The sequence below is a fragment of the Juglans regia genome, chromosome 14 (genome assembly GCF_001411555.2).
Source record: "Juglans regia cultivar Chandler chromosome 14, Walnut 2.0, whole genome shotgun sequence".
NCBI classification, from domain to species: Eukaryota; Viridiplantae; Streptophyta; class Magnoliopsida; order Fagales; family Juglandaceae; genus Juglans; species Juglans regia.
The window spans coordinates 27,176,577-27,200,543 of NC_049914.1; the positions used below are offsets into that span (position 1 = coordinate 27,176,577).

The following is a 23,967-nucleotide window of genomic DNA, read 5'->3' on the forward strand; positions in this document are numbered from 1 at the left end:
GACTGTCCTTACAATAAACATAGGACCTCCTTTAGGGTGCCTCACTACAAATAGCTTACGACAACTTATAACACCTCTATGTTATTCATCAAGCCCAAGCTAACCTTTCTTTTTTTTCTTTTTTTTAGATAACTTGGCCATGCTGCTGTTATGATTCTCTTCATCAACATCAAGAAAACGATGAATTGCCATTGTGTTGGGCTCTGAAACACTCCTAACAGAGTTGTTTGCGCCCACACAATGTTTCAATACTTCTTCTAATGCTTGGAATGCTATATCGTATGTTTCTTCAGATAAAGACCCTTCTTCAACCAATCTAGTGGCACGTTTACACAGATGATTGGAACGTTGTACTCTGTAGTGAAGCCCATTAGATATTTGCCCATGTTCTACTCCCAACCAGTGCGCTTTTTGTATTTTATTTGCAAGCACCTGTGTGCCAAACGCCTTGGGCCGCATGCACCGATCGGGCTGGCTCGCTACTGCACCTTGCGCTGTTGGGCCACATGCCCAGATGCATGGGCTGACTGTGTCCCAGCCCGTTTTCCACAATATTAAAAAGGTATCTTATTGTGTTTCAGCCCATTTTTCACAATAGACCTTAAAAAGGTACGTATATTATTGTATTGTGTTCCCGACCTCTACCCTCTTAGATCAATTCAAGTGTTCTATACCACCAAGCCGAATATCTAATTTGACTTGTAATGCAGACCCAAAATATTATAATCATAAGCAATAGTTTATAAATTGTTTATAAAGTTTGATTAATTTCTTTCTTTCCAAAATGATTCATAACTTCCAAAAATAAATCCGGACGAATTCTTAATAATAAATATAATATATGTTATTATGAAAATATTTCCAACGTATTAAACTTAAGAACGAATGAATAGACAAGTGCTCTATCTGTCCCCATCCGGTGTTAGTGCATGTGCATGCCATCTTTCCAACTACCGAGAAACCTGCTTGTTATGTAGATGCATGCTTTGGTGCATTATTGAGAAACAGTGAGGAGCTATTTGACTGTTCATGTAGATAAGGAGTCTATTCCTCGTGAATAAAATCCATTTGGAAGTGAAAATCCACAATCTCAATTTAAAAGCACACCATATCATCTTGCAGATCATCTTGAATGTTAAATTAAACACCCATGTATGGCTGGTGCTTTGTAACTAAGCTGGCCATGAAACTGTAAAGACCCAATTCAAGAAATACTACTTATTAGCATTCAAGAAATTAAACAAAATTCCTTTAAATGAAGAAACTGATTAATAACCACAACCAGTCCTTGCATGCTCTGTTGGGTGCCATATTGACCAAGATGTGTCACTACTGAATGCAGCTGTCCCTGAGGAAATGAAGACAATTTGTCAAAATTATATGCGTTCTTTCTCCTGAAAATTAGACAAAGTTATCATGTAATGGATTGTTCTTCAATAATGGATTGTTCTTCCGCATCATGTAATGCTGATAGTAGAGGAGAATTTGGATGCTTGGATATTCTAACACCTGTGGCCTTTAGAATATTTTGTATTTCAAGACATTTTAAATCTCTATGACAAGTACTCTATGCAGAGACATCCAAAGCTAGCTGTCATGTTGCCAGTCTTATTTTTGGCATTGGCCTTTCTTTTTAATTCTAGTATCGAGAATAAGTATTATGTTCCCAAAAGCACGCACTAGTACTTTGATGATGTTATTACGTCCCGGCCAACATGTTGAAAAATGATTTTACACACATGTTTATACAATTACCTGCATGGACTTATATTATAATATTATATCGATCAAATATATATTAATTAAAAATATTGTGCTCAGAATTAATAATTAAAAACCATATCTTGCATTAACCAACTAATTCACATGATCATAGACAACAAGGGAATTGCACCATCCGACAAATGAACTCATGATCGATCATTTCAACTTAATTCCATACAATTTCTGATCTTAAAAGTTAACCACAATATCGTTAATTTGTTGGCGGCCTCATTGTCAAACAGAGTATGCACTTGAGTAAATACTTCACCATCAAAACGAACAGGCGATATATGAGAACCAAACCAGCAATCAGAAGCACTACAATCCAAATCCCAAATATTAATAAAAGGGAAGTCCCGCCGATTTTTTCTAAAACAGCACCCGAGGTCACCAAAAGCGTAGCACAAAAATAGGTGAATAGCATGAACGTGACTGCAATAAGCATGGCTAAAGTCAAAAGCCATACAAAAAGTTTGCTTCTCTTAGGAATTCCAATGGTGGCCAAAAGTACGACGCTCAGAGCTGCAACAAGAGAGGTGGTGTTGAAATACAAAAGGGCTTTGTAACCATCTGGGTCGATATCAGATAACACCGCAGAGCCCGTCGTACAATTCCGATTATTATATTTTCCATCATTTTGCCAAACACCACCTGGAGGGTTGATCCCAGTTTGGAAAGTAACGGTTGCAATTACAGTGGCCACCAACATCAATGTGCCACGTGCCTCCACAATCATATCTGATGGGTGACGCTTAAAATGCTTAAACCATCCGCACAAACAAAAGTATGCCCACAATTTCTTAAACCAGCTTGATTGAGCAGCTGGTTCACGCTGTGTTGTTGGTAGTAGATTAGGAGAATTTAGATCCTTGGATCTTCGAACACCAGCTGCCATTAGCATGTCTTGGATTTTGAGAGATTTAAAATCTCTATGGCCTAACTCTAAGACATCCAAAGCGTTGTTACCAATCCTATTTATGGCATTGGCCTCTCCTTTGATTTTTAATACTGAAAGCAAGTATTTTATTGCCTGCACAAAATAAATATATCAGTAGTACCGTTTCTTCCAATTACTGCAAAAAGTCTAATTAACAGCACTGCATAAGCAACTCCCGATTTGTGGTAAAAAGGGGACAACAGTGAGCCAAAACGGGACAAAACCCGGTTTGTGGTAAAGAATGAGTTTAGGAAAAAGTTTGACAGCCTTATCCATGCGATCACTAAAAGCCTGGGGCTATGATAAAATACCTTTCCTGAAGCCAAAGGTTAATAATTCTGGACTTGTACAATTAATAAATTTACTTCCTCAATTTATGCATATACATGATGATGTATAGTTATGGAAAATAACTAGCTAGCCGTTTGCTAAAGCAAATAAAAGAGTAAATCTAGAGATCATTGTTAACCTACCTCCGTTTGCCCGAGCATCACAGCTAAATGCAATATGGAGTTACCATCATTGTCTTTGGAGTTGAGGGAATATCCATTGTCATCAGCAGATTCCACTAGCACTTTTAGAGCATCCAAACAGTTATATTTAACACACAAGTGCAAAACACTAGCTCCATCGAGATCCTCCAAGATCGAGTTCGGTTTGGAATTAAGCAACTTTTCTATTACCTCTATGTGTCCTCTCATCACGGCTAAGTGGAGAGGAATTCTCCCATCTTGATCACGAGCCAGGCAAACATCTGTATCTGCTTGCAGCAATTCTCTCACAATCTCGGCGTGGCCCTCCGCGGAAGCTAAGTGAAGGGCAGTTCGACCCCTCGAGTCCTTCCGGGCGGCGAGATTAGGTTTCTTCCTGAGTACAGCTGCAGTGAATTCTAGGTGACCATGCAGAACTGCTATATGTAAGGGCGTGTCGGTGAAGGACGTCAATGAAATTTTGTTAAGAATGAGAGCGTCCCTTTGCATCAACGAGATCATAGTGCTTTCACACCCTTTATGTGAAGCTTCATAGAGTGCAGCTACGTTATCTTCTTCAATATCATGATTACTTTTGTCCATCGTGAGGCAGGGTATCGAAGAAAACGAAGGGAAAAAATCCTTATGACGATGGTGCTCTTCGATTACAGGCCATGCATGCTTGCTGCTGAGCACAAATAAATAAGAAGAGATAGGTTTAGAATGTGTTAACTATATCGATCATTACTCATTTTCTTAACCTTGAGTTGCTGACTAGTTAGCCAATCTGTTACTATATTATGGATTTTGTTAATCAAAATAAATGTTCCCAAAAGCATGCACTAGTTTGATGTTATTACGTCCCGGCCAACATGTTGAAAATCATTCAAATACACACATGCATGTTTATACAATTACCTGCATGGACTTAATTATAATATTATATCCATCAAATAAATAATTAAAAATATTGTGCTCAGAATTAATAATTAAAAACCCTATCTTGCAACCACCTAATTCACATGATCATAGACAACAAATTATATCCGTCGACAGATGAACACAAGATCGATCATTTCAACTTAATTCCATACAATTTCTCTTAAAAGTTAACTGCAATATCGTTAATTTGTTGGACTCATTGTCATGACTTGAGTAACAACTTCACCATCAAAACGAACAGGCGATACATGAGAACCACACCAGCAATCAGAAGCACTGTGTGTCAGTGTTGATAGTTCGGGATAAAAATAATAATAAATAAACTCTTGATGGTTTAAAGAGTGAAAAACATAATTTTGAACTTCATTTTTCATTCTGGGATAGTACTTGGTACACCATACTGTCAATTCTGGACTACATTCCGTTCTGAACTGTTTTACTGACCATGTTGTAATTTTCTTTAGTTTAGATAAAAATTTTATAAATTTTAAATATAGATGTTATTCATTATATAATTTTAAAATCTAAAAGGGATTTATATAATTTAAACTTTTTTGTAACTTTAAACATATATGTCTCCTCATTTTTTTGTAAATCTTATTATTTTTAATAATTTCTCAGCTTTCTATGTTTTCTTCTTTTTTTTTGGTCCCAACTTAAGTTTGTGATGTTTTTTTTTTTTAATTTTATCTTTTGACACCAATATGTCTACCTTTTTTTTAATAGTTTTAATGTATATTCATTTTAGAAATCTTCAATTCTTCCATATATACACACACAAATACATATATGATACACACTTACATATACATGTATTTCTTTTATTAATTATTAGTTTACATATATTATGTATAGCTAATCCCGAAACAGTATACCGAAATGCACTAATACTAAAAATATTTCATTCCAGTACTTAAATAGAAACGATCACTAAAACGAAATTTAAGACATTTGTGAAAAGTGCATGTATTTATCCTCTTTCTTAAAGATCCTCCCACATTTTTCCAGCTATCCAAGCTACAACATTTACACCATAGGTTCATATATAGTTAATACCCAATTTAGTTGGAAATGGTCTTGGTGTGCCACAATACTGCAGCCGGTTATTTTTGGTTGAAATTCATGAGCACAAAAAGTTGCTTAGAGGTATATATATTTTATGAAGAATTAATTTGTTTGTAATCTCTTTTAGAATCGTTTTCATGGCAAGTAAGATGGGATTCCGATAGAGCTCCTAGCGTTAAGTTTCATGCATTGAATATTCAAAGTCTTTCACGCTTTGTCCCAATGTGTTTTTCATGCTACGATGAGAGTTCATACAAAATTATAACAATAAAAACAGTGTGCGTGCATGTTGTGTGCATATAAAGTACAGACAAGCTGATTTGGCAACAAATGAAATTAAATGAATAAAGGGGCATCACAATAATTCTCGATGAGGTGGCCTTCAGTGAAGTGTTTCACGTGGGCTTTAGTGTGTACGAGGTTTAATTATACATCATTTTAATGAGAAATTCTATTTGCAGTCCCCAAATGGGGACTGCATGTGCAAGCCCTTCATTAAATGAAACAAAGTATTATTTTGAGAAGGATATTATTGTAATTTAAAAATTTTTAAAGACAAAATTGACTATGCTTGCACATACAGTCCCCATTTAATAGCATTGCTCCATTTTAATACATCACGTATCATATTTTTTTATTATTTTTTATTTTTTTAAATCTTTTTTAAAATAAATTTAGTTTTTTTTTTTTAATTTTTTCAATTCATCATCTATATATAACATATTTAATAAGTAAAAAAATAAAAAATAATATATAATATATAGTGTATAAAGATAATGAGTAAAACTTTTCTTTAAGAAAGCAACAGTAAAAAAGTTATCTTTTACCTCGAAAGTCCATTTGCCTTGTCTCTGAATCTCTAACATACATGATACAGCCTAGGGGTGGGCTCCGACTCCGACGGAGTCGGAGTTGTCATTTCCGACCTCCGACTCCGACAAAAGTCAGAGCCAAAGTTCCCCTCCGACTCCGACTCCGAACATAGTCGGAGTCCGATTCCGATCGGAGGTCGGAGCTCCGACCTCCGATCGGAACTCCGACAGGAGTTCGGAGGGAGTTCCGAACGGAGGTCGGAGCTCCGACTCCGAATTAAATTTCCGAACTCAATTTCAGATTTTTTTTTTATTATTATTTAAATTTTGTTGTTCAATTTCGTTTCAGATAGTGGGCAACATATATATTTTTTTAAAAGTGAACCATCTACAAATATTTGGTTTATTCAAGAGTTTTCAATAATTTAAATATTCGTTCTGATTTTGTTACTGAACTTTGATTATATCTTTAATTTGTTTTATGTCCGCCTGAAATTTAGCATTAGAAGTGCTTATGACTTATGAGTTGAAAATTACACAAATTTAAAATTTTATAGAAAAGAATGATGGTACGAATTTGTATAATTCGATTAATTTCAGTTGGATAATAAATTATAAACTTTTGAGAGAGGATGGATAAGTACTAATAGAAATTATAGAATAAAGAGTACTTATCCCACGTCTTTGCTCGGGATATAAGTACATAAATATAACTATATAAATAGTTTAAAAAGTAAATAACATGTATGATGCAGCCATAAGTTATAACAGTCTCATTTATAACGTAATAACAATATGACTCAGTCTTGAAATATAACTACATAAAAATTAAACACGGGTTTCACTCAAACCCCAATGTTCCATTGGTCACGCCTGAAATGAAGATAGAAAGTAGCAATCAATAGATGAAAAAAAAATTGATAATAAAAAATTATATACGGTAAAAGAATAATTTGATTCTTACCAAGAAAGGAGGTTCTCTCAACTCCATCCCAACTCTCAAGTAGCGTCCGTTCCAAACTCTCAATCATCGGTAATTATGTTAGGGTTCACAATTAGATCTATAAAATCATAAAAAGTAGAAGTTAAAAACATTAAAAATAATTAAATCATCATTTAAAAGCATATAAACTTACCCGATTCAAGCCTATAGCTCTCGGCATCAACGCCAACGGTATCTAGTCCAATTGGCGTTTCACTTATCCAATTCTGTGTGCAAACGAGGGCCTCCACGGTTGACGGTGACAATGAACTCCGATAAGCATCCAACACGCGACCTCCAGTGCTAAATGCCGACTCTGAGGCAACCGTAGTGACAGGAATGGCTAGCACATCTCGGGCCACACGGGAAAGGACTGGATACTTGGTGGAATTAACTTTCCACCAAGTTAATAACTGAAATACATCACTAGGTGCCTCGACAGCTTCCATAAAATATCGTTCAACCTCAGATGTACAATGCATAATATTCCTTGTTGACATGAGTTGATGATACTGCCGTATGACACGATTGCCTCTAACCCCTACAGATGGGTCAGTATCACCTGAGAAACTGTCGATCCTGTCGGCCTCGAATGTGAGGAGCTACCAACTGCGGATGAAGGCTGAGCACTAGTACTGTAGTGATGATATAAGTCATCAACATCACTTTTTAGCAATCTAATAAACTCTCCAGCCTTCACTGCCCCGAGGACGGAATTTACCCAAAATTCTAGAACGGCCAACTTAACTCGGGGGTCAAGGATCACAGCCACAAATAGCAATCTATTTATCTTCTCAATATTCCCCCAATATTTATCATATTTGATCTTCATCCTCGTAGCCATATCAGATAACAATCCAGCAGAGTCAGTACAACTATTTTCCAACTGGAAGTGAAGCTCTGAGAGCTCACTGAAAAATGAGTTCGCAGTCGTATATTTGGATCCAGATAGTCGCATGGTTATCTCATAAAAAGTTCTTAAAAATTCAACAAAATAACTCACACTGGTCCAATCATGTGCGTCTGGCGCACCGAGCCCCTGTCCTGCTGGCTCCAACAAAGCATACCTCAGGCCCCCATCCTCGACCTCCATCCGCCCGAATGCTTTTTAGTACTTCTGTGCCACATCCAACATCATGTATGTAGAATTCCATCGAGTCATCAACATCAATTTTTAGCAATCTAATAAACTGTCCAGCCTTCACTGCCCCGAGGACGGAATTTACCCAAAATTCTAGAACGGCCAACTTAACTCGGGGGTCAAGGATCACAGCCACAAATAGCAATCTATTTATCTTCTCAATATTCCCCCAATATTTATCATATTTGATCTTCATCCTCGTAGCCATATCAGATAACAATCCAGCAGAGTCAGTACAACTATTTTCCAACTGGAAGTGAAGCTCCGAGAGCTCACTGAAAAATGAGTTCGCAGTCGTATATTTGGATCCAGATAGTCGCATGGTTATCTCATAAAAAGTTCTTAAAAATTCAACAAAATAACTCACACTGGTCCAATCATGTGCGTCTGGCGCACCGAGCCCCTGTCCTGCTGGCTCCAACAAAGCATACCTCAGGCCCCCATCCTCGACCTCCATCCGCCCGAATGCTTTTTAGTACTTCTGTGCCACATCCAACATCATGTATGTAGAATTCCATCGAGTCGGAACGTCCAAGCACAACATACTAGAACATTCAATCTTCAAATATTCTGCTATTGCCTTAAACTTGGCAAGCCTTTGAGGGGAACCCCTCACATATCGTACAATGTTGCGGACACGGGTTATGGAATCATGAACCTCTTTTAATCCCTCAACAACTATGAGGTTAATGATATGAGCACAGCATCGAACGTGAATAAACTCGTGGGCCCGAATGACATCATCTCTCACCGTCGTGTTCCGCTTAAACCAATCAATTGCTGTTTCATTCGCACTGGCATTGTCAACTGTAATACACAGCACTTTTCGAATTCCCCAGTCCTTTAAACAATCATCCATCTTCGCCCCAATGGATGCACCTTTATGATCCACAATTTCTTTAAAACCAATAATTTTTTTATGCAAAATCCACTCACTGTCAATGTAGTGTGCTGTGATACACATGTAGCAGACGTTCTGTATGGAAGTCCATGTGTCAGTCGTAAAAGACACTCTCTGGCCAGTGGTAATAAACATCTTCCTCATCTCCTCCTTGTCCTTCGCATGCCTCTTCATACAATCTCGCATCACTGTATACCGTGATGGAATGGGAAATCGTGGCTCAACAAAATTTAGAAACTTTCGAAAGCCTCTTTTCTCGACTGTGGTAAATGGCATCTCATCAGTAATTATCATCTCTACAAGCATGTCCCTCAACATCTTCTCACTGTATTGAGGGATGACCAATTTCTTAGTCTGTGTACCATCAGTGGCTGTAGAAGTTTGGTAACTGAGGTTGGTCTGATCAGTGGCTTGCAATCCCTTCGCTATCTTATATCGTTGGCAACCATTTAGATGTGCTATTAACACACTGGTACCTTGCTTTTTCGAATGGCATCCACAAAGTGATCCACAGTAATGACATCTTGCCACTGGGTTCGCAATTTCACCAGGAATTTTGGTGAAATGCTCCCATGTCCACGACCTCTTTTTAGAAGGTCGTGGTGGTTGATCTTGCTCAATGGGCATCTCCTCCTCCTCGTTGAACATATCTTCATCCTCTATATCAACTGGGAGTGGGAGTCGACTACTCGCACAAGATGTAGCTGCTCTAGATGTAGCTGCCCTAGATGTGGCTCTAGGGGTGGAAGTACCCACCGGTGTAGGAGTTGTAGCATTGGCATCCGCCACATCCCCTTGTGGACGATCATCTCCACTATGTCTAGGATCCATATCACAATCAATGAAGCTAAAAAAATTAAATTAGAAGCAAAAAATTAGTTTAAAAATAAACTAGGCTATTATATTATACAATAGGACATGTATTATTGTATCATAATATATTATTGTATCGATGTATTATTACACTGAGGTTCGGTTGATGTGCGCTTGACTCAGACGAACCCATCCAGATGGGTTCGCTCGACGTGCGCTCGAGCAGAAGCCATACAGAGAGGTTCGCTCGACGTGCGCTCGAGCAGAACCCATCCAGAAAGGTTCGCTCGATGTGCGCTCGAAGTGGCGCTCGAGCAGAACTCATACAGAGAGGTTCGCTCGATGTGCGCTCGAGCAGAATCCAGAGAGGTTCGCGCTCGACGTGGAGCTCAGCAGAATCCATCCAGAGAGGTTCGCTCGACGTGGCTGCTCGAGCAGAATCCATACAGAGAGGTTCGCTCGACCTGCGCTCGACGTCGCGCTTGAGCAGAATCCATACAGAGAGTTTCGCTCGACGTGAGCGCTCGAGAGGTTCGCTCGATGAGCGCTTGACGTAGCTTCCAGAGAGGTTCGCTTGACGTCCGCTCGACATATCGCTCGAGCCAATGTTCAATACAACGTGCGCTCGACTTGCGCTCGACACCTCGCTCGAGCGCAAGTCTTCAAAACAATGTAAAATTCATGTTTTTGAGCGCCGTGTTGGGGACTATATTGAATATTCAATACACAAGAATCACAAGAATCACAACTGCTGGCTCCAATTCATAAGAGACGTGCTTGAATTAAATTTAGGGCTCATAAATTTAGGGCTCACCGTAGGTGGAAGCTTTCCAGAGGAGCAACGAGGGATGGCGGCAGGGAGGAGCAACGACGAACGGCGGCACGCTAGCAAGAAAGACACAAGACGTGAGGACGGCTTCACAGTTCACTGGTTCAGTCACTGGGACGGGAGACTCGAGAGAGAAGTGAAGGAGGAAGAAGAAGTGAAGAAAGAAGAAGAAGAAGTGAAGAAGGAACGACCGACGACGTATGAAGAAGCTCCTTCAAGAAGGAACTTCCGAAACGACGCCGTTCCATATTAAGTGGAACGGTGTCGTTCAATAATTTTTTTTTAAACCCAGCTCCAAAACGACGTCGTTTTACAGCTGGGTTTAAAAAAAATTCGGAGTCGGAGTCGGAGCTCCGACTCCGACTCCGAATAATTATTCGGATCTACTCCGAATTCCGACTCCGAATTCCGACAACTCCGACTCCGTCGGAGTCGGCATCGGAGCGGAGGTCGGACGGAGTCGGAATTCTCGAAATTTTGCACACCCCTAATACAGCCTCTGATGGTGCATGTGGCAGTGGCCCCCGCACGTCCAAAGAGCCTCTGTCATATTTATTTTAAGAGTTATGTTACACATAAGTTTTATATTTTATACATTATTTAAAAATATATATAATTTTATTATTTTATCCTCATGTTTTCATATTTCATATTTCATGAAATACGTGAGTAAAAGAATAAATTTATATATTTTTAAGTGGTGTACATGAGTGTGAGGTTTATGTATAGAATTTTTCTTATTTTAATACCCCTTGTCCCAAAAAAAAAAAAAAAGATTTTAAAATTTATTGTAAAATGAAATACATACTCCCTTGTATCTGTCTCTCAGCTCTTGTTTAGATTTAAAACACACTTCAACTCATTTTAATTCATTTTATTATTATAATTTTTTTAAAATTTTTATATAAAATATAATAAATAATTTAATTTTTTTAAATCTCAAAATAATAATAATATTAAAAATAATATTTTAATAATATTTTATTCAACTCATCTTTGAATCCAAACATCACCTTAGACTTCGTTTGTTTTAATATTGAGATTTTGTTTGTTTTAATATTGAGATTAAAGTTAAAAGTTAAAATATTATTTTTATTTTAAAATTTAAAAAAATTAAATTATTTATTTTATTTTGTGTAAAAATTTAAAAAAATTATAATGATTAGATAGGATGAGAGTAAATGAGTTGAGAAGAAAAGATATGCATTGATTCAGTAGTAATGAATTATTGTTTTCCAATTACCTCAAAATGTCACAACTGTATGAATGCAAAAGTAGAGACTATTAATCATATTCTTTGTGAAGGAGACAGACTCGACAAATTTGGAGATGAGTTGAACGAGACCTTAGTATGTCTTCATCCACTCTTTTTCTTTTTCTTATTATTATTACTTAAATCTAACAACTAACTTTTAAGTGATTTCAAGCTTCGTTTGGATCCCAAACTCATCTCAACTCATTATTACAACTTTTTCAAATCCCAATACAAAATATAATAAACAATTCAACTTTTTCAAATCTCAAAATAATAATAATATTAAAAAATAATATTCTAACAATATTTTATCACCTCAACTCAACTCAACTCAACTTACTTCAACATCCAAACACTCAATCTTCAAAATTCAAATTTCTTGTATAGAATGGTAATCAAATTTTCTCAGATTATTACCCAAAAAACAAAAAAAAAAAGTTGGGTATGGTCGAAATACCCGTTTTCTTCCGACATAGCTCTCGGGTCAACTAATCGGTTAATCGGCCGAACGGCCAACAAAATTGTACTGGGTCGGGTCGGGTCGGGTCAGAGTTTCTGGGTCGGATTAACAGTCCAATATATTCTTTTCGGGATAGAAGATTTTATGGAATACAAGACATAAACGTTATATACCTTACACATACATAAAGCTTCTACTCAAAGAAAAATATATATACATTAAGCTTCTAACAACTAAAAAGCATCCAGGGAAGACAGATAAAAACAATTAACTATATATATTAAACTTGAGAACGAATGAATAGACAAGTGCTCTATCTGTCCCCATCTAGTTAGTGCATGGGCATGCTATCTTTCCAACTGCCGAGAAAGCTGCTTATTATGTAGATGCTTTGGTGCATTATTGAGAAACTGTGAGGAGCCAATTGAATGTTCCTGCATATAAGGAGTATATTCCTCGTGAATAAAATCCATTTGTAAGTGGAAATCCACAATCCCAATTTAAAAGCATACCATATCTTGCAGATTGTCCTGAATGTCAAAACACCCATGTATGGCTGGTGCTTTGTAACTAAGCTGACCGTGCAACTGCAAAAACCCAATTCAAGAAATAGTGCTTATTAGCATTTAATAAATTAAACAAAATTGCTTTAAATGACGAAACTGATTATTAACCACAACCAGTCCTTGCATGCTCTGTTGAGTGCCATATTGACCAAGACGTGCCGCTACCGAATGCAGCTGTCCCTGAGGAAATGAAGACAATTTGCCAAAATTATATGCGTTCTTTCTCCTGAAAATTAGGCTAAGTTATCAACATTGAAGAACAGCATACCATCCCCTGTATACACTGTTGATTGCCATAAAAATCATCACGTAGAGGAGAACTCGAGTTCAACTGTCCCTGTGTAAAGTATGAAATGCACTTGGTATTAACTATCATCAATTAGATGATTCAAAACAACTATCCCGACTAGATGATATCATACCAGAGCATGTATACTTTGTTGAGCATCGAAATATCCATCAAGTGTAGGAGCTCTAGAACTCAGTTCCTACAAAAATGTAACAAGCCCACTTGATAAACATCAATATTTATGACAACTCAAATATTTCCTATAACAAAATCATTTTTAAATTACTTAGGTGATACATGATATTTCATACCACCCCTTGCACCTCCTGTTGAGGTATGTAACAATTATCCAGGTTGTGTGGTCTTGAGTTCATCTGCTCCTACATATGTAAAACCCATAATAAATTGATACCAATATGACCATTATCATGCAACTTAAAATAACATATTCTTCTGAATATGAAAATGGGACAAACCATCTGCTGGCAGCTCTCTTGCAACCCAATCGTTATTCCTTCTGGCTTGGACTGTCCCTACAATACACATAGGACCTACTTTAGGGTGCCTCACTACACAGCTTACAACAACTTATGACACCTGCATGTTATTCATCAAGCCCAAACTAACCTTTCTTTTTTTATAGCTTTTCTTTTTTTTAGATAACTTGGCCATGCTGCTGTTATGATTCTCTTCATCAACATCAAGAAAACGATGAATTGCCATTGTGTTGGGCTCTGAAACACTCCTGACAGAGTTGTTTGCGCCCACACAGTGTTTCAGTACTTCTTCTAATGCTTGGAATGCTATATGGTATGTTTCTTCAGATAAAGACCCTTCTTCAACCAATCTAGTGGCACGTTTACACAGATGATTGAAACGTTGAACCCTGTAGTGAAGCCCATTAGATATTTGACTACTAGTTTGCCGGACCTTTGCATCCTTGGTCCAGCGCTTCAAAATATATTTGGATGGGATGTTGGTAACACCAGACCTTTGAAGAACAAGAAGTGCATGTCTACATAGAAAGCCCCTGTATTCAAATGAACGACATAAACAACATATATCCACCTCTGCTTCATTCCAAGCAACAATGAAATTTCTGTGTTCTTCAAAATCATCCACTCGAAATATCATAGTTCCTTCATCTTCACTTTCCTTTTGCAGACGACAAGAAACTACTCCTAAAACCTCAGCCTCAAATTTCTTAAATATAGCGTCAGTATAAACTCTCAACATTTGTTTCTCAAAAGTTGAGAGGGATCTTAAAGTGGGTTGTTTGTCATGTTTTTCAAAATCAGCTTCAATTTCCATTTCGTATCTGTCTTCCAGAAATGTTTTATACTGCTCCACAAACTCCTTGAATGTTGTCTCCTGACATATGTACCTGTCAAAGAACGAGGTTATGCTTTCAGATCTTTCGGTTGTAGAAAGTCCCGCTAAAAATGAATTTTGCAAGTAAGTTGGGACCCACTTATTACGATCTTCATACAACGAGTGGAACCATTCATCCTTCTTCAGTTCAAATTTATCTACCATTTTCCACCATCTTTTTTCAAAATGTTCATCCGTCCAAGACTGGTAAATGCATTTATTGAACTTTTCCATAAACTTTTCATTCTCATTTAGGATAGTGCCCAAATTTTCAGGAATCCTCGTCAATATATGCCATAGACAAAAGGAATGGCGTGAGTCAGGGAATGCATCTGCAACAGCTTCTTTCAAGAACTTGTCATGATCAGTGATTATTACTGTTGGAGCTTGGCTACCTACTGCTTTGAGCCATGTCCGCATTAACCAAACATAAGTTGGTGTATTCATCTCACCAATCAATGCGCATCCCAGCAAAATGTACTGGAAGTGATGGTTAACTCCAATAATAGGAACAAAAGGAACTTTATATTTGTTTCTAACATAAAATGTATCAAAGAAGACTACATCACAGAAACTGCTGTAATCATGCCTACCCTTTGAATCAACCCAGAACACACTTCTCAAACGCTTTTCATGGTCCAAGTCTATTGCATAAAAGAAGTTGGGATTGGCATCCTGCATATGCATGAAAATATCAAGCATCACTTGTACATCTCCCTCATCTAAAGCCAACTGCAAACCCTTTTTTTGACAAGCAACAACATCAGATTGCTTGTTATGCCCCCTGACAGAATTATAAAAGTCATAGTGACAAATCTCATGGTTATGCTCCTTGATAAAACTATGCACAATCCATTTTCCATCAGCCATCCTCTTGATATGCATGCCTGCCTTGCAATCTGTCTTTATACATGGCCGTGCTTGCACAGTGGTACTAGAGGCACGCTTGCTTCCAAACCTTGAACATGCAATTTTTATATCAATAAACTTTCCTGATTTTTTTGAGCGTCGACTGGCTTTTATGGTGATGCCAAATCCCACAGACCTAGCATATTCCCTGTAGAAAGAATATGCAGCCTCCTTTGACTCAAATTCTAATCCACTATGGGGTTCATTATTGGCCCCTTTATTAACAGCAGTCATCCCAACAGAGTTAAAATCATCCTCATTACAAAAACTGATAGCACTTCCACTAGCAATCAGCCCATGGACTTCCTCAACGTGTTCACTCGGTGTACGAGAATTTACATCATGTTCCTCAACTTGCACTCCAACTGCACCATCCACATCATCGATATATGCATTTGATCCAATGCCTAATTTCTCCTGTTTGCACGATGGCAGTTCAAGATCTATCTCCATGACATATTGTTACTCAATCAAAAATGTCATTTTGAAAAAATACCTGAAAGGATAAAAAAACATGTATTAGTTTGCAGTCAAATGATGATTGAAAAACTTCTGTCATCTAATTTTGAGGAATAATCTTGTACCAAATGATATCTAGAATAGTAGCAATGAAAAGAGCAAGATCTGCATTGGTATGACTCCCATATCTTGAATCAAAAGAAAAGATAAGAAAAACTAGAAACGTTTAAGCCTTGCTAGCAGATCTAAACAGAATTTATGACATGCAAAAGATAAAAATTTTTAGGTTTGAGTGCTAGGCCAAAAGTAAAACTTTTCCACCCAAATTCTAAAACAGCATCAGAATATATAAGACGAGTAGCCACAATTGCCTAGGTCAACTAACACCTTGCTTCCACTATAAGAGGTCCAGTGCGAATCAAAAGAGCCAAATCAGTCGGTTGCTACTTAAAAAACAAGTTTTTGAAACCATGTTAAAGCATCCATCAAGAAATCTTCAACCGGTAGGTGAAAAGAAAAAGTGGGGCACTTCACTTCCTTGGCCATAGAATAGTTGATGGCCTACGATCCCACATTTTTGTTCCATTTGTTTTCCTTCCAATGCACTCTCCTTAACTCTCCAGTCTCTACTAAATCAACATCACCATCTAATGTAAAAATCTAGGCCTGGTACATGGAGTCCAAGTACAAATTAAGCTTTAAAACCATATTGAAGCTTTAAAGCCAACAATTGAGCTCATTGGTGGTGAGGCTCAACTAGTACGTATACTCATAACCAAGCCCACACCACAACATGCAGAGCTCTCTAATGCTAGAACAGATAATAGAGTGTCCTCCAATTTTCTTTTTTGAAGTAATTATAAACATCGCACTCTCCTGCCCTTGATTCTTGCTAACATCTATATAGATTTGAAATGATAATTCATGAAACAACATAAATTGAGGACTGTATCAACAATATCACATCCATATATACAAACATAGAACCTGCAATCAAGAGCCCAATTCCTAACAAAGAACATTACGAAAATGTTGAAGAAGATTCATTGTACCCAGAATCTACAAGTAAAATCAATATAGATATATATATATAAGAAGCCAAAAAGCACTTAAAGAGAAATCTGAAAGCAAAAATAAAAGAATCTGTAAAGACTTCGAACTGCACTTCACGCTCTCTTTTCTTTTCCAGCATTTCTAAATATCTAAACACACAGAACAACGAGTCCAAAGACAAGGAAAATAATCAAATTCAAAGAATTCGATACTTCACCTGCTCAAACGTTAGCACGAGATTCTTCGAAATGAGAGAGCGAGGATAGTAATCCCAAGTCTGAATCAAAGATGAGACTCTCTTTTTTTCTTTTCTAGTTTTTGCCTTTTGGGCAAGTTTACGGAGAGTCCTTGTGAAGTGTTTGTTTATTTAGATTACGAAGAGTCGGGTCGGGTTTATTTAGATACTGTTAGCGGGTCAAAACTACTTCACGATTTCTAATATCTTTACAAAACCATTGACCAAACAACCGACAAGTGGTACAATTTTCTTTTTCTTTTTTTTTTTCTCTCAAAGATACTTAAAAAAGAAATGAGAATTTTATAATAACAATAAAATAATTTTTAATTAATAATAAAATAATTTAAATTAAGATTTTATTAAATTTTGAGAAACGAGATTAAAAAAGTTGAATAAAAAATATTATAAAATTAAAATATTATTTAAATAAAAAATTTTAAAATTATTTTTATTTTAAGATTTGAAAAAATTAATTTTTTTTTTTAATTTTGTTTGCAAATTTGAAATAGTTGTAATAATTAAGTAATAATTAGATGAAAATGTTAAATAATTAAAATTAAAAAGTATTTATGTTTGAATAATATTTAGAAATAAAATTATTTGAGATGTGATGAAATGAATTGAATTATGTTTTCCAAACAACCCTTTACTCTTATCTTTAGAAAAGCGAATCGACTGTTGTTGTATGTATTTTCTTTGTAAAATAAAAGGATCACAATCCTTGAAGTTCATATTTAAGAATTCGATTTTGGCATCAATCCCATATGTGTTTAGTAAATCCTGCTGATTATAAATCCCAACAAATGGATCCCCTAAAAGAGCTATTTACAAATGATTTCTTTTGGAGAATCTCAGAAACTCCATTATTATTTTTTTTTTTTCAAAAATCATGTCACCTTCTATATAAAACATACACATCTAGCAGAACATATCTAACCCACAATATGCATCAATTCCCAGCATAATGATACAAAGACCATTTACAGAGGAAGTCTCTTGCAATGATTCCATGAGCAATAATGTACAAGAAAAATTGCATTCTTTATATTGACTCCGACTCCGACTCCGAGGCAGGACATATTTCACACCTCACCAGTCAGATTCAGAAGCATGTTTCTTCTCAAACAGCATCTATCTTCAATTCCTTGTGCTTACAAGCACTTGATACCCTTCAAGAGATGCATACATTATATCCAGACCACTGCTTCCCTCTAATTGTGTTGCCATAACAGCTATAATGATCATACATAAAATGTGAATATTTTGTCCTGAAAAGTAAGGCATTTCGCTTCTTTTGGTTATGAATCTTCTTCCAGAAGGGAAGCTGCCACATTGAGAGATTCTGAAATCACTTCCCCCCCTCACCTTACCAATTACCCAGCAAAACATGGGTATAAATTTAGCAACCTCAGTGAGGCAACTACCATTACAGATGCCATGAACATGTTTCTTCCTCATGCATGCCTTGAAGCACTGTTGTGCAACTGGGAGGATCTCAAATCAGGTTCATCCTGCAACTATGGTTGCAAACACAACTGAGTAAAACCATGCATGAAAAAGTGCAATTCAACATGTCAATGTGACCACGATATGTTGCACACAAACCTGAAGGCTATAACTGAAATTTGTTGGTGGTCGAAAATCCAATTGTCCCTGTGTGAATAAAAGCATAATTGATGAAGTTAAATCATACGAATGAAATTTACATAACTGAAAATCTCTACAAACCAAGTATGTGATCATAAAAATACCATACCAGCCCATGAATGCTTTGTTGAGCGCCAAAAAAACCATCATGGCTGGGTGCTAACGAATTCAATTGTCCCTACAACCAAATAATTTCACAACATAAAGACAAAACAACAGCTACATATAGATAAGTATATCACAATCTTGACTTCAGCATGAATTACCAGGCCCTGCATGCTATGTTGATTAACATAGTATCCATCATGGGGTGGCTCCATCAAGTTCAACTGCACCTGCAATCAGGCACCATTTACAAGTACGATACTTCATGTCGCTATTTTTTATAAAAATTGGCAAAAGCTCAGTCCAATAAAATTGGCCCAAGATAATACCAGTCCTTGAACATTCTGTTGAGCACCATAGTATCCACTAAGGGTCATTCCATCTGAGCTTAGACCATCCTACAAGCACAAGCCCAAGATAAACGATTAGTGAAACATAGTGCAGATATATGCAGAACGTCTAGTTTCACAAGCAACAAAAAAGTTGCCCAATTTTTTTCACAACTGTTCAGTTACAAATATGTATTTAGTATCATTTTTATATAATCCTAGGTGTTCTCAATACAAAGTGGGGTTGCATTTGATGAACATTGTAATGAATTATAAAATTCCTAATATGATCCTACACAGTTTCCTAAGCATTGCAATCAGATCATTACAAGAATGAAGATTAGACAAACCATTGGTTGCAAGCTTTCTTGTGCCTCAACAACTATAGCATCTGGCTCTGAGGGAACCTAATATATAAAGGCATTCCTTAATCAATTGAAACAAAAACAAAACAAAAGAAAAAAATACATGTAGTGACTGAGATAGAAAAAAAGCATAGGCAAATGAAACATCAATTAGAGGACTAACCTTTCTTTTCTTATATGTATTCTTCCTCTTACTTGTTTTAGCCCTCAGACTTCTTTGATTCTCCTCTTCTTCACGAAGACCATGAGCATTGCTACTAGTTTCTGCAGCATTGATAGTAGAGTTGTTCACATTCACACAATTTTTCAGAGCTTCCACTAGTGTCCGAAAAGCAATACTATAACTCTCTTCGGATAATGATCCTTCTTCACTCAATTCAATGGCTTGTTTACATAAATCATTGTAACGCTGTACCCTAGTCTGCATCCTTTCTGTTCCTTCAACCTTTGATTGCCTGCTCTTAGCATCTTTTGTCCACCTCTTCAAAATATAATTAGGCGGGATGCTTGAAAGACCACAGATTTGGAGAACAATCATTGCATGCCTACAAAGGAAACCTCTGTATTCAAACAAGCGACAGAAACAAGAAACCTCTAACTTTATTTCATTCCATGTTACCATAAAATATTCACCCTTTTCACAATCTTGAACTCTAAATGTAGTAGTTGTTCCATCGTCACTTTCTTTTTTAGGATGGCAACCAACTACGCCTAAAACCTCAACTTGAAACTTCTTGAATATTGCATGCGTGTAAACTGTTGACAATTGTTTTTCCCAAGGTGAAGGAGACCTTAATGCAGGCTGTTTATGACATGTATCAAAATCTGCTATTGCTTCCTCTTCATACCTATTTTGTAGAATTATCCCATATTGTTTCACAAACTCTTTCAGAGTTATTTTCTTATGAATGTATTTGTCGAAAAAAGAGTTCATACTTTCAGAGCGCTGAGGTGTAGACATTCCAGCTAAAAATGTATCACCCATATAAGTAGGGACCCACTTTTTTCGATCTTCATACAAGGACCGTATCCATTCATTATCTTGAAGTTCAAACCTAGTGACCATTTTCCACCATCTCATGTCAAACTGTTCATCTGTCCATGACTTGAGAATGCACTTATTAAATTTTGGCAGAAAATTTTCATGCTGTTTGATCACATGAGCCAGGCTTTCAGGGATTTTTTCCAATACATGCCAGAGAGAAAAGCAATGGCGTGTATTCACGAAGACTTCCTCAATGGCTGCCTTCAAGGCATTGTCTTGATCAGTGATTAGCACTTTGGGAGCTTGCCCACCCATTGCTCGGAGCCATGTCTTCATTAACCAAACAAATGTCGTTTTACTCTCATCTGCAACCAATGCACATCCAAGCAACATGGATTGAGAGTGATGATTCACTCCAACAAAAGGAGCAAATGGAAACTTATCATTGCTTTTGATATACGAAGTATCAAAAGAAACAACATCGTTAAAACTGATGTAATCATGCCTACTTTTGGCATCAACCCAAAAAAGATTTCTCAATTGCTGCTCCTCGTTAAGATCCATCGCATAGAAGAAGTTAGGATTTTCCTTTTGGATACGCTTAAAAAACTCAAGCATAACTTGTGCATCTCCCTCATCCAAAGTCAAGTGCTGGCCTTTATCCAACGGATAACTTATGTCACTCTGAAGAAACCCAATATTTTGATATCCGCCAGATTGTCTAGACATCTCAACATACATCTTTCTTGTTCGTTCGCTAACAGCATGTAAAATGTCAATATTATTCTTCTCAGCTAACTTTACATTTCTATGAATCCGAAAATGATATGCTAGAGCAGGTAAAAGTTCATGATTATGCTCCTTTAGAAATTCATGAATGATCCACTTCCCATCTGGTCTTCTCTTCACATGCATGCTGGCTTTGCAGTCTGTTTTTTTCACACTTGGTCGCCGACTACTCCCACTATCTGATTCCGGAGTGACTCCATATCTAGAACACGCAAATTTGGCATCAATAAACTCTTTTGATTTCTTCGATCGCCGACTGTTTTTAATCGAAGTGGTGAATCCCATAGATTTAGCATATTCTTGATAGAATGAGTATGCTGCCTCATGCGATTCAAATTCGATGCCATTCCGTGGCTCAAAATCTGTATCTCCTTCAAATGCTATAACATCGCTTTTAGAAGAACTAACAGCCCCACCATCTCTATTATGGACTTCATCCACAAAACCACTCATGTTTCACTTGCTCTAACACCATGCACATTGTCTTGACAGTCCAAATAGTATGAACTGCATTTTGAATACTGCTTGCCCTTAAGGTTACAACCTAAATATGAAAACAAAATCCTATTTCAGAAAATACAATTAAATCATAGAAATTTAAAACAAAAGGCACATGAACAAAATCATCAAAACATCTTTGGACCTTCTCCTCATCAAATTCTGAAGATCTAAAAACCAAGCCATATGAAATGAAATTTAGGCTACCCACCATGTAAAGATAATCTTTTCAGCAAACATTACTCATATCGATATCTCAACATGAACTTAACTCAATCAAACCTAAATGGGGCTAGCAACTCATAGAGATATATCATATGGGAATCATACAACAATGACTCCCAACAGGTCAAGTATTTTTTTTATATACATGTGATCAAAGATTTGATTAGAAAACACAAAAGGTGTGCCAATGTACATAGAACGTATACAAGACGAGCACTTAACTAGAAATAGAGAAAGAGACAAAACAATCATGAAAACTCATCCTATTAAAATATATAGAAGCTTTCCAAAGTAAGAGAGTGATTAAAGAGAAAGTTTTAAGCTCCTAGGTTTTTATGGAAGTCTTACAAGCCAAGTATTTAAGTAATTAGACGTCAAGGAAATACTTTATGATGGCGTGAATCCTCACCAAGGCAGGGCCTTCTAGGCCAACCCCTAGGAATATTCTAAATGCATCATGAGATAACAATGCATACATTCATTGAAGAAGAAAATGATTCATTTTTTATGAAACCTTTTATCATGTGAGCTTCATTTGATGCCTGAAGCCAAAGTACTGATAGAACATGTCTAGGTGGTTCATAAGACTGCCACAAGTAATTCTTATTAGTGAAACTGTTTCTGCTACAAAGTAATATTGAAATTGTATGAATATCAACCATCCATGTTTCTGGACACTATATGGAAACCAATGTGGTACCCACTACCCACCCGCATGCACCACCCAAATGATGGTCAACAACAAACATTTTCATATTGAAGGAAGTGTGGGAACCAAAGTTGTAGAGGAAATGCTCCATCATTATAGCGTACAACAGGTAAAATCATATCCAAGAAGAAATACATTGTCCGCAACAGTAATAAAAGTCATTGCATGGTAGTTTTTGTATTATTCATGTTATTTAGAGCGTTCAAGTTTCTAACGAAACTGAATAACTCGAGGCAACAACTACCCACTAAATATTTCTAGCTCTTCTACAACCTAGGCTAAGTCGGCTTGTTTCCCAAGAAAGCCAACGAAATGGGAAGAAATTCTAATCCTTAATGCTTCGACGCTCATTCTTGAGAAACACTACGTTAAAATCAGCCAACAAGTACGAATAGGCTAGACCATAACTAAGCTCTCAAAAGCTCACTCGAGGTTCCACTTCCCTCAGGTTCAGAGATAAAAATTCATAAAATTCAATAACCCCATTCTGTCCCACACTTTCTCAAAAATTAAGAAAAGGAAAAACAGGTTAAATATTATTTTTACATACAAAAAGCGGAATATCATGCTGATAATATTAAAAACAACAACATTCAAACAAATTACGGTAAAAAAAAAAAAAAACAATTGAAGAAAAATTTCAATTTAAGAGAGACAGAGTAGGAAGATACCTCGAGAGTGGAAGTTTACGCCGGTGGAAAAGAGCGTTCAGAGAAGGCTTTAGGGCTTGGGGATAATCACACAAATAGGAAGCGAACAGACCTTTAGGGCTCTTTTTTTTCCTCTTCTGGGAAGGGAGAAAAAGGTACTAATTTTTCGCATTTTAATTTCCCGGTGCGTTGGCGATGGCGATGAAGAGGAATTTCGTCTTCCCATCCTCGCACGTGCGTGGGTGTGCCGCGCTTGCATCATGCACGGCGTTCGGCGAGCGTGATTATATTTGGGTTATGAGCTAATTCAATATAAATTAATCTTGTAATAGATCTATTTTCTGTATTCAATATTCATTGTATTTTTATTTTTTTTTAAATGATAACTTATAATTTTTTAGACTCTATT

General features: G+C 36.7%; 3 protein-coding genes across 6 annotated transcripts; all 3 read right to left on the minus strand.

The window, feature by feature from the left end:
• Nucleotides 1-1,975: 1,975 nt before the first annotated feature.
• On the minus strand, nt 1,976-3,774 carry LOC118344585 (ankyrin repeat-containing protein BDA1-like). The gene is made up of 2 exons (XM_035685627.1): nt 3,175-3,774; nt 1,976-2,794 (listed from the first exon to the last, which is right to left on the minus strand). The coding sequence occupies exons 1-2, from the start codon at nt 3,772-3,774 to the stop codon at nt 1,976-1,978; spliced, it is 1,419 nt and encodes a 472-aa protein (XP_035541520.1).
• An 8,697-nt stretch (nt 3,775-12,471) lies between these two features.
• Nucleotides 12,472-17,356, minus strand: LOC109017097 (protein FAR1-RELATED SEQUENCE 2-like). 3 transcript variants are annotated; one of them, XM_018999432.2, is made up of 10 exons: nt 17,236-17,355; nt 14,698-16,002; nt 13,854-14,610; nt 13,703-13,759; nt 13,538-13,606; nt 13,360-13,425; nt 13,206-13,274; nt 13,052-13,117; nt 12,884-12,958; nt 12,472-12,805 (listed from the first exon to the last, which is right to left on the minus strand). In XM_018999432.2, exons 2-10 carry the CDS (start codon nt 15,957-15,959, stop codon nt 12,719-12,721), a joined length of 2,508 nt encoding a protein of 835 aa, XP_018854977.2. In that variant the 5' UTR covers nt 15,960-16,002; nt 17,236-17,355; the 3' UTR covers nt 12,472-12,718. The 3 variants fall into 3 exon arrangements, with proteins under 3 accessions (XP_018854977.2, XP_018854966.2, XP_018854956.2); XM_018999421.2 differs by having other exon boundaries at nt 13,538-13,600; nt 13,854-16,002; nt 17,236-17,356; XM_018999411.2 differs by having other exon boundaries at nt 13,854-16,002.
• Nucleotides 17,357-18,095: 739 nt separating this feature from the next.
• LOC109017138 (protein FAR-RED IMPAIRED RESPONSE 1-like) lies at nt 18,096-23,779 on the minus strand. 2 transcript variants are annotated; one of them, XM_018999457.2, is made up of 8 exons: nt 23,580-23,779; nt 19,866-22,020; nt 19,688-19,744; nt 19,338-19,406; nt 19,170-19,238; nt 19,013-19,081; nt 18,862-18,909; nt 18,096-18,767 (listed from the first exon to the last, which is right to left on the minus strand). In XM_018999457.2, exons 2-8 carry the CDS (start codon nt 21,927-21,929, stop codon nt 18,711-18,713), a joined length of 2,433 nt encoding a protein of 810 aa, XP_018855002.1. In that variant the 5' UTR covers nt 21,930-22,020; nt 23,580-23,779; the 3' UTR covers nt 18,096-18,710. The 2 variants fall into 2 exon arrangements, with proteins under 2 accessions (XP_018855002.1, XP_018854995.1); XM_018999450.2 differs by having other exon boundaries at nt 18,096-18,773; nt 23,580-23,777.
• Between the last annotated feature and the right edge of the window lie 188 nt (nt 23,780-23,967).

What these genes read in the sequence shown, in the direction of transcription:
- LOC118344585 (XM_035685627.1), bottom strand. Translation starts at nt 3,774, where the DNA reads ATGGACAAAAGTAATCATGATATTGAAGAAGATAACGTAGCTGCACTC. An exon ending in TGATGCTCGGGCAAACGGAG is followed by an intron (nt 2,795 to 3,174) that starts GTAGGTTAACAA and finishes TATTTTGTGCAG; the next exon opens with GCAATAAAATACTTGCTTTC.
- LOC109017138 (XM_018999450.2), bottom strand. Translation starts at nt 21,929, where the DNA reads ATGAGTGGTTTTGTGGATGAAGTCCATAATAGAGATGGTGGGGCTGTT. An exon ending in ATACATATAAGAAAAGAAAG is followed by an intron (nt 19,745 to 19,865) that starts GTTAGTCCTCTA and finishes TTTATATATTAG; the next exon opens with GTTCCCTCAGAGCCAGATGC. An exon ending in ATTTCAGTTATAGCCTTCAG is followed by an intron (nt 18,774 to 18,861) that starts GTTTGTGTGCAA and finishes TTGCAACCATAG; the next exon opens with TTGCAGGATGAACCTGATTT.
- LOC109017097 (XM_018999411.2), bottom strand. Translation starts at nt 15,959, where the DNA reads ATGGAGATAGATCTTGAACTGCCATCGTGCAAACAGGAGAAATTAGGC. An exon ending in AACAGAGCATGCAAGGACTG is followed by an intron (nt 12,959 to 13,051) that starts GTTGTGGTTAAT and finishes GGGTTTTTGCAG; the next exon opens with TTGCACGGTCAGCTTAGTTA. An exon ending in AGGACAATCTGCAAGATATG is followed by an intron (nt 12,806 to 12,883) that starts GTATGCTTTTAA and finishes CCTTATATGCAG; the next exon opens with GAACATTCAATTGGCTCCTC.